Below are 10,411 nucleotides of genomic sequence, written 5' to 3'. Positions count from 1 at the left end.
ATATGATAATATAATATATAGATATATATATATATTATATAGATATATATATATATATATATATATATATATATATAAATATATATAGATATTATATATATATTACATACACTGTTGTGTCCTCAGAGGGATTTTAGGTCTGACTTAAGGGGGTTCGGGCCTGTCCTGTCATGCTCAGAGATGAGTCTGTGTGGAAGCTGTAGGCTCTCATAACTCATCAATCATACTAAATGAGACTTTCACCATTAGGGAGATTTGCCCTGAATAACCTGAAGCCCTGTCCTTTTTTTTTCTATTTCCAGCTGTTGCCTGGTTTTCTGACTGAATTTACAAAACATCCGGTGAAATAAATACTCTACACAAAAGGGTCCTGTTACTTTATGGACTACTCATGCAAGTTAATTTAATTTAGAGGTGGGTTTTTTTTTTCTTGTGACTCTGCATAAAACCCAATAAGTAAGTTACAGATTGTGTCTTGCAGTGCGCTCTGATTTAACATTTAATCTGTGTCTATAATAACCAGATCCTGAAATGTAGATGTGACATGAGGGTTTTCTGAATAAAGAGCACACACACACACACACACACACACATATATATATATATATATATATATATACATACACTGTTGTGTCCTCAGAGGGATTTTAGGTCTGACTTAAGGGGGTTCGGGCCTGTCCTGTCATGCTCAGAGATGAGTCTGTGTGGAAGCTGTAGGTCTCTCATTAACTCATCAATCATACTAAATGAGACCTTTCACCATTAGGGAGATTTGCCCTTGAATAACCCGAAGCACCTGTGCCTTTTTTTTTCTATTTCCAGCTGTTGCCTGGGTTTCTGACTGAATTTACAAAACATCCGGTGAAATAAATATCTCTACGTACAAAAAGGGTCCTGTTACTTTATGGACTACTCATGCAAGTTAATTTAATTTAGAGGTGGGTTTTTTTTTTTCTTTCTGTGACTCTGCATTACAAACCCAATAAGTTAAGTTACAGATTGTGTCTTGCAGTGCGCTCTACACTTGTACTCTGTCTTCTCTCAGGATGGTTGAGTCTGGAGGCCTTTGTGTCTCTTCATACCCTCTAATTTTCCAGGGTCACCCAGAGGATTCCTACGCTCACTCCCACGCCAATTGGCAACAAATAGATTTATTATCTTGTTTTAAGACTGTAGATGAATGTGGTGAACAGTAGGTCAACTGTGTCTCTGCTGTGAGGCATCCATATCTGTGTTTACAGAGCTTTCAGTGTGGCGGCCCAAAAGCTTTTAAGTTGGAACGACAAGGAGAAAGAAAAACAGCTCATCGCTCCTTGAGGAAAAATACACACAATCCCTTTATCGAGGAGAGAGAGAGCGAGAGAGGGATCATTACGAAAAGAGCGATAGTTACTATTTTTAGGCACGGTGGTTGCTGCAGCAGCTTAGTTTAGCTCTGCGTTCGTGTCCTGAAGTGCAATCAGTCACCTCAGCTCAGGTGCACAACCTGTTTAAGGTCAGGATTAAGAAGTGGAGCGAATACAGTGGATGCGAAGTGAGACACCAGACATGAAGCACCATATAAACCAATCAAGGAGTCACGCTTTATACTGAATAGCATGTCAATGTAACTACTTATAGACCTGTATTAGAAGAGAAAGTCCAAACCTGGTAGCTGAGCAGTAGTTGGTTAAATGTTGCACTGACAGCAAAAATTATGAAAATAGACTTTTAGCGTAACTAAAATCTTGCAGTGACCTGGCTGACTTTGTTAATATTAACACAGTTGAAGCTGCCCACAGTAAATCCTTCGCTTTATCACAGTTCTGCCTTATATAACTGTTTGAATCTTACAAGTATGATGAGACAAAGAGGTTAAATATTCTCTCCCATTTTCTATTTCTTACATGTGCCCACAGGATAATCTAGGTTTTAGAAGACTTCATAAACTTTTACGATACAGTTTTGCTCTACAGTGCTTTGTTTCTGTTGACTCTTTTTTTCCCTTCGTCCTCTTCGTCCTCCTCGGCATTTCCATTCAACCCACTCTCTTCCGTTCTTGTTCCCTCTTTATCTCCCTCGCTCTGTGAGCCACCCAAAGGAAATCAGAAATGCAGATGATTCATGGGTAGTGACACTTACTGTACTCAGTGATTTATGTCTTTCCCCTGCCCTCCACGCTTCTCTCCTCCTCCTCTTTCCTCACCTTCCTTCAGTCTCCTTCCTCTCGCGTCTCTGCCCTTTCTGTTTCATCTTCTCATCATCCCCCCGGGTCCTGTATAACAAGTCTTACGTCATGTATGTTTTGTTTGTATGCTTCCCCCCCTCAGCTATTAGCCCACATCAGATAGACACAAATAACAAATGAGTCTAATCTCACGGTTCATATTTCTTTCTGCTGGTGACCACTAGAACAGACGGTGAGGTGCCAGATATTATCATAACGAGATACATGCAATATTCCACCAGATATGAGCATGGAGGATGTAGGTTAGCCTGCCTCTCTCCCCCTCTCTGGTTAATACAACACCAGTCAATGTAGGGGATCTCATAACTCAAGTCCACCACGGCAGCCATAGAATACAAATCAGGGGAGCAGCAATGAGCTGAATAATGACACCTGTGCATGTGAGTGTATGTGTGTGTGCGTGCGTGTGTGTTGCGGCGATTGGAGGTTTATTGCTGGTCACATTTTAACCCTGTCTTCCTGTCCTCTGGCAGTTTCATTACCTCTGTCTACGGAGATGGAAGGAGCAACTGGGAGAGAAAGGCATTGTGGCAAATTATTGTGGTCAGGAGACAAACACGCCACCATAGTCCACCACTGTGTGTCAATAACAATACAATACTGTAATACAATAATACAAAACAATATCACTGTGTCGAGTGTAAACCCATGTTAAAGTATAAAGCAGGTGATTTTGTATTTTTCTTTTAAAAAATCAAGAAATCAATTGATCAAAAGTATTGGCTGTGTAGGAAACATCTGTGCCATGGAGCTCCATTGTTTTTGCTATTAAAAACACACCCATGAGCCCCTGGGTTTCATTAACATTAGCATGTGCATAAATAGAAACAAATGTGTATTAATCCGCAGCTGAAAATAGTCCCCAACAATCACACTATTTGCCCCTGTTGGAGTGATGATTCCTAAAAACTACAGTACAGAAAGACCACCCACTTTTTAAAAAAATGAAATAAATTCATTTAAAAACATATTATACTATTAAAATACTCCAAAGTTTCTAATGAAAAAAAATAAACTGGGGTCACTGGAATGTAAATTAAAATAAGTTTTTACTCACATTCTTGTCTGTTTCACGTGTACATGAGCTCAGATGTGCCAAAAAACAGTAAACGGAGGCGAAATATGTGGTTCAGAAGCTCTGCAAATGTGGCTCCAAACAGGAAAAATCAGCTGTCCAACAAATGAACTCTGGTTCTTGAACAAGTTTCATTAAAAATTCAACAATAAACAATAAATAATGTTCCCGTTTGTAACAAACCTGCCTCCTGTGTGAACTGTCTGCAGCTAAAAAAAATAAATAATGGCAGTACTTTGAAAACCTAATATTTTCTGAGGCAGAGTACACAGAGTAAAAAGTTTGTAAAACACTTATTTAAGGTTTATATTTGTATTCGATTTGAGGGGGCATTTTTTCCCTTGTATTTAACAGAACAGACAGACAAGTAGGAAGAGAGATAGGAGACGACATGCAGCAAAGGATGACAGGCCGGAGTAAAACCCAAGGTTGCTGCAGCAGTGACAGCCTTTCATACAGAGGGCACACGCTCTACTACTTGAGCCACCAGGGGGCCCCTTTTAGCTTGCTGTTAAACATTTTTGTACAGACAGGGCAGTGCAGTTGGAAAGTATTGAAATTTGAACTAATACATTGTTTTTTGTTAACAGTAAGCAGCACCCTGAGTAAGAACAGCCTCATTTTCAGGATTAGATTACCGTAAATGTCCCAGAAACATCAACTATGAGGAAATCACAGGTCTGTCGCAAGCGCCTGTCATTCTTGTGCAATCCACAAAAACACTGGTCCCAGCACATTTACCAATACTTTCATTTTTACGTACATTTCTGTCTTTACAGCTTTGTCCCTGCATCCCCACATCGCCCCACTTTTTCATGCACACACTGAACCACATATCCACTGATACACACACACACACACAGTGGCTGTTTTCAAGCTCACTCAGGCACGAAGTGGAAACCCTGTTACTCCTTAATGGCCCAATGACCTGCGTGCTCACCTGATACTGATGTCGAGGTTATGACAAAGGCAGAACAGCTATCGCTTTTTACTCTCTCTCTCTCTGCTTCTCTGTTTACATCTTTTCTTCCGTGTGCAGCGAAATGAGGGGGTGAGCTGAGGACATGAGATGAGCTAATACTCACCATGTGGTCAACAGGATTACATTTTACAATAAGTGTGTGTTAACGTCACAGTTTGGGCTCGGTTAGTCCGCTGAGAGTCATATTTTTTATTTAGCTGCTTTTTCGTCCGGCGTCGGTACAAACTGGCCCCAGTGTACCGACACTAAACGTTCTCATCAGATGCTGTTTTTGCAGTCTCATACTTGCCGTCCACACAGACAGAGTTGATACAGCACTCTCTAGTGGAGCAAGAAGTTATATGTGTGTGTTCAAGCAATGACAGTGTTGATGTAGAGCAGCTTATCTATGCGAACGCTCCTCAGAGAGACGAGCTCTGTGTCTGCTCCACTGAAACTGACATATTTGCCTTTTATTAAATAGGTCAGTCAATATCTGATTGCTGTCTATCAGTTGTGTCTGGTTAAACTTCAATGATTCAGTTGTGTTTGTATATTTAAAGATATAATCTAAGTTTTACGTCCCATATTTCTCACTGCTGTTGAAAAGGTGTGTTGGATCTAACTTAAACATTCTGATTTTCATGTATTATGGCTGTTATTTATTAAATAATTTCTTCTATTGTATTCTTTGTATGTTTTTGTGTTGAAAATTCTTGTACCCCCTCTTCTCTTATCTGTTGTTTTCAGATTTAGTAACACAACAGGTTCCAGCGATACCTGGCTCGAATCCACAGTGTGTAAGCAGTAAATCAGGGGAAAAAAAGAAAAAAAAGAATGGCATGTCAAATCATTATCGTTATTTTGAATGTTGCTCTTGGTAATGAGGCGTGTGCTTTTTGGCCTTTGACATTTTAACAGGCCTGTTTTGTTGGCTGCCTGAGCTGTGATTGTCCTCCAACAGGCTGTCGGTCCTGCTAACTAGTCCGGCAGTCTGGCTCAGTTGATTTATGATATTATAACTTAGCGTCACACAGAACACCTTGATTTGAAATGAAGTATTTGTCAGTCTGGCTGGAGTCTTGTGAAAGTTTGGTAGATCCACATTAGCATGAAGTCAGCATACGTTACGTTCCTCTATTGTAATGCACAGTTATTTCACTCATGCAGTGGAATGGTGTGTTGCGTGTGCTGAATCAAAGGCATCTGAAGCTCCTCTCTCCCCTCTGCCCTCTCCCCAAAGACCAGATGGTGTCTCTTTAGGCCCTCTAATGAATATTGATATGAGGGGTCTTGGTTAACAACAGGGGGGGTACACAGGCTAAGCCAGAAAACCCCCAAAATTGGCACTTAGTAAAGGTCTGCATTGAGGGGACTGGGTGTGGAAGGGATTTATTTCTGAGGAAAGGGAGCGTTTGGAACTTAAAGAGTCACATAAGCTCTCACATGTCCCGTATTGGTGAACTGCCTTGCACAAATTAATATGGATTAGGACTTAATGAGTACGAATTAGTCAGCTGAGTGATATCATCCAGAGGACGTGCCAAGCTTTGGTGGAAAATAAGAAAAAAAAGTGTAAGAATGCATGAAATTAAAGTGAAAGACTGAGATGAGAAGCGGTGATAGACAGAAAACAAATGTCAGGACTGAGCGAGTGTGAAGTGAAGAGTTGGACAGGTTAAGCTGCTGGCAGAGTTAATCCTCTGGCATGACTCCCAAGTCTAAAGCCGCTCTCCCGAAGGCCTCAGCTTGTCTCTGCTTCTACTCAAACCGAGGCCGCCAGCACCCCGGGCCTGGGCAGTCTGACCCTGGACACTGGGGTGGAGATTTTTAGCATCCCCACCCGTTTTTCCAATACCAGGAGTTCTGTGTTGTTTCAGCGTGTGGAGGGATGGCGGGTGTATACATGAACATAATTGCGTTACTGCCCTCCAGCGTGTCCCTCCAGCTGGTCCCGGTGTATGGACCAGCTGTAGCCCACCTGCTGTGCCACTTTATTGGGAATAAACATCCATTCAGAGGGCAAGTGGACCCAAGTGCTGCTTCTCTAGTTTGAATAATCCTGAAACACAGCACTGTTTGTTTGTTTGGCACAGAATCAGCCTTTTTAGTTGTTGTTGGGTTTTTTTTGTTTTTTTTTTAGACCCGTGTTGTATTTCATACCCTCTGCAGTTTGTCAGGAAACATTAGTAGGCCCATAGAAACTCATCCACACACATACACACACGCACACACAGTGCTATGAGAGCTGATAATGAACCGAGGCTGTGTCAGCTATTTATAACCTAAACTAGACCTCTGTGGCTATAAGGCAAAGGGACAGACAGGAGGAGAAAGGCAGGCATAGAAAAAAGAAAGATGTGAAGGAGGAGAGATTGGCAGAGACAGAGTGAGGAAAGAGGACAGTGGAGAGAGTGATGCAGGGATACAGAAGAGACATCACATACACTGGAACGGTGGTTATTGTTTGGCTTTTCACTGCGAGGACACAACCTCTACTGTCAAATGAAGCCCCTGTAGCCCTAAGATAATGAGACAGAGCATCAGACAGACGCACGGCGCTGAAGGCTTTCATTAAGGAGAGGACAACAACAAATAGAACTATATGACTCTAAAATATATCAGTGTTTATGGTGAGGTTGTAGCTTTTTATTATGGCTGCAAATGGGATTATTAGCAATAAACACAAGGAGGACCGACTTACAGTCCTGCACAGCTGGAGCATGTAGTTCATTTAAAGTAACAAGTTTAATCTAAATTATTATATTTCGGCTTTCTCTACTCACACGAAAAAAAGATATATTTATTGTTTTGAGGATCTGGTTATGAAAAAAAAGTTGACATCTGTGAATTTTGTTTTAATTCTTTCATTATTGTTTAAATTTTCATGCTATTGAGTATTGATCAAGGCAGTATTTGATGTACTGTGAATATTGACACCAGTGTTGTCGTGTTAACTCAAATAATTCAAACTCAAGTGTTTTCCATCCAAGATCATTCAAAGTAAATGAATAAAATTGTATTCAGTTAGTCATATTATTCTCCAAATGTCCACGTTTATTTAGATTTAAGGAGAGATTTAACTTTATCTGGGGGTTCACATGCACACAATCACACGTGTCGGTCTATATTCAGTAAAGTGGGGGTGGATGCCTCCTGAAGGCCAAACTTTGACAGGCGTTTTTTTTCTTCATTTGACAATAGAGAGGAAGAATCGCAATGGAGTGAGTCGGTGTGAGCGACAGAGCAAAATAGAGAGAGGGAGGGATGGGGGAAGGGAGGGGGGGTATCAGACTCAGGGATAAGGCAGCTGGGACAGGCTGCCTGGCTGGAAGCAGATCTTATTGTGTAGTTGTCCTTCCTAAGTCACTCGGGCACTGTGCAGAAGAGAGGACAGCTTCTTCACTTGCATATTTTCTATTCTCAGAGGTCATCTGGATATTTTTTTTTGGGTGATTTTTCTGACCACTGACAGACAGAGGACTGATTGGACCACTGCTTTGTTTTACCACAATATTTAGTATTCATGGCGCTTGTGTAGGCATGGTGATCTACTTAAGGAAGAGCATCCACTCTCTGCTGTCTGTCTTCAAGAAGAAGGGTGAGTGCTGACTCACATGGAGGAATTTGGCAGGTTGTAGCTTTGACTTTGGGCTGCTGACACAAGTGAATGCTGGTTTATACGACAGTTATACTCTAACTTTGCTTTAGGAGTCAAGATTACATATTTCCAATACTTAATACACCCTAAAAAGTGTGTTGCACAGTTAAGATGATAGACTAGTAGTATGTTTTGCTTCAGTGCAGAGATGTGATGACAATTGCTGACTTTTTGCGTGTCTCACACACACACACAGACACACTGACACCCTAGAATTAGCTTCAACAGCAACTCGGGGGTCCTCTCTAATGAGCTAAAGGTCTTAACTGACTTTTTTGGCGATCGTCTAAATCCAACCAAAAGCCCTAAATCTCCTGCGGGGGTCTTGCAGAATCCCTAACCCTAGCCCTAAATCTAAAAAATGTAAGTAATATATGCTCTGCTGTGTAATGAAATTGGTCTCTGCTCCTTGGATTGCATCAGACAGTCCCAGGTTTGCAGTGACCTGAGATTTCCCACAGCCACACACAGGAGAATGCATTGTGTCTGGGCTGCCTCACCTGTGTGAATGCTGGAGGATAGGGGTAGGAGTGTGTGTTACCTTACACACACACACACACACACACACACACACACACACACACATGTACAGAATGTACATCCACAGTCGCACAGTGTTATCTAACCAGGTGAGACTGAGAGCCACAGTGTTGAACGTGACAAAGGGGTGAAAGCGGACACCTCGTGATGACCTTTGATAAGCTAATAATAGACCATATACAACTTAGTAACTTGCAGAGCCTGCACAGTTTATAATAAAACAAAATAATAATTCTGAACAAAAGTTTCACATCAAAATGGTTGTTGTTGTTTTTTTGCCAAAAATGTGACAGTATTTAAGATAAAAGACTTGAATCAGCAAATATTGTTTGTGTACACATACTGAAGGTAATAGAACATAACACTAGCCATCTCATTGTAGTTGGGTAGTATAACTTCTAGCTTTGCTGATGTTGGCTGCTGTCCAGCTAGTTCCTGATTTTATTTTCGAATCTTCATATTCTGTTTAGTCTCCACTATTTTTGTCTGTTCTTTGACATTGAGTATAGAAATCTTTAAACGGACAGCCCGGTCTAATTCCCACGCAGGTCCCCCAGTCAGGAGGATCCAGGGGCATCTTTACATGCAGACAATCCAGATTATCTAATCCTCCGTGGACTAACGGGGGAAGAGAAATACTGTGGGAGATCAGCTTAGTTTACTGTCGAGAGTCTGGTCAGGGTGGGACGTCTGCTCAACAAATTGCGTTTGGCAGAGGAGATTTGAAAAGTGTGCTGCGTCAAAGGTGAACAGATAAAGGTGCAGAGGGTTCACTGTAAAGCTGATAAATGTTTTGACAAATGGACACCTGTCGAGTCAGTTTGTATGTGTGTCAATGTTTCTATCCTTAGAGGACATGTAAGTACCTATGAAAAGATTCCTCACGGTTTAAATGGCTTGGACAGAGCTGATGTACTTCAGAATAAAGAGTCCGAAAGAGCAAATTATGAAGGAACTGTTTGAGATCAGTGTCCATTCCAGCCTCCATCATCATGTAAGCTAATTACATTTGTCTCCTTCTCTGTTTTTTTTTTCTTTCTTTGTCCACTGTTCCAACAGCTGGCCCAAAGGGGAATGAAGACCAGAAGAGGTTGGCTGTCCATTACACGACCTCTCAACACTACCAGGAGAATGTTTTCATTGAGGGCAGCAGGCCACAGTACCTGGAAGACCTCCACACTGAGGCCCAGGAAGGGCTCAAGATACTGCAGCAGGAAGGTCAGACAGGCCACTGTTCATACTGCAGTCACTTACTGGCATGTGGTTCTGTTTTATACTCAATAAATAATACAATGCAATACATGTAAACCCATATAAATAAAGCTTACCCATAATGGCACATTAATTATTAATTAACATTGTAATATAGTACATTAAGTGCATTAAATAAGTACTATATGAAAAAGGACACTAGCTGAAGCTTATAGATACTGTATATATATGATATAGATATGATAGATATGATTATGGATGGAGATTGTATTTAGACTCTGATCTTCGTTTCTTTGGTCACACAGAACACAAGAATGGAGTGAACTTTCCTGACGATGAGAGCATTGCTGTAAGTGTCCCAAAAGCTCTGTGGATAACACCATATCATTTTTCCTTCATTTCCTACTCACAAAGAATGACACCTAACTAAACACTGCTGTGTGTGGGTGTGTGTTTGTGTGTGTGTGTGTGTGTGTGTGTGTGTATCCCCTGCAGTCCACGGACACTCTGCGTCCGGAGCAGGATATCAGCTCCAAGGACGGAGGTGGCTCTCCGGGGTCGAGATCCACCACCGGCAGTACTGATACCACAGTGACCTCTGCAGTGTCAACTAGGCCTGTGCTCACCCGCCAAGGTAAACGACAGTGTGTGTGTGTGTGTGTGTGTGTGTGTGTGTGTGTGTGTGTGTGTGTGTGTGTGTGTGTGTGTGTGTTTAGAGAGACTTGGAAAGGAAGT

General features: G+C 41.5%; 1 protein-coding gene across 5 annotated transcripts in view; it reads left to right on the top strand.

Annotated features, from left to right (window-relative positions):
• Positions 1-10,411, top strand: part of nhsl3 (NHS like 3) — a 37,025-nt gene that overhangs the window by 19,846 nt on the left and 6,768 nt on the right. For 4 of the 5 annotated variants that reach the window (XM_010732715.3, XM_019275450.2, XM_027286504.1 and 1 more), the window contains 3 exons: positions 9,524-9,682; positions 9,982-10,025; positions 10,172-10,310. In XM_010732715.3, coding sequence (XP_010731017.2) covers positions 9,524-9,682; positions 9,982-10,025; positions 10,172-10,310 — 342 coding nt within the window. Of the gene's footprint in view, positions 1-7,530; positions 7,865-9,523; positions 9,683-9,981; positions 10,026-10,171; positions 10,311-10,411 lie in introns of those variants that run through there. The other variant, XM_019275452.2, reaches the window with a different exon arrangement.

Source organism: Larimichthys crocea, chromosome XIII (assembly GCF_000972845.2).
Source record: "Larimichthys crocea isolate SSNF chromosome XIII, L_crocea_2.0, whole genome shotgun sequence".
Taxonomy (NCBI): domain Eukaryota; kingdom Metazoa; phylum Chordata; class Actinopteri; family Sciaenidae; genus Larimichthys; species Larimichthys crocea.
This window is presented reverse-complemented; position numbering and strand designations above follow the sequence as displayed.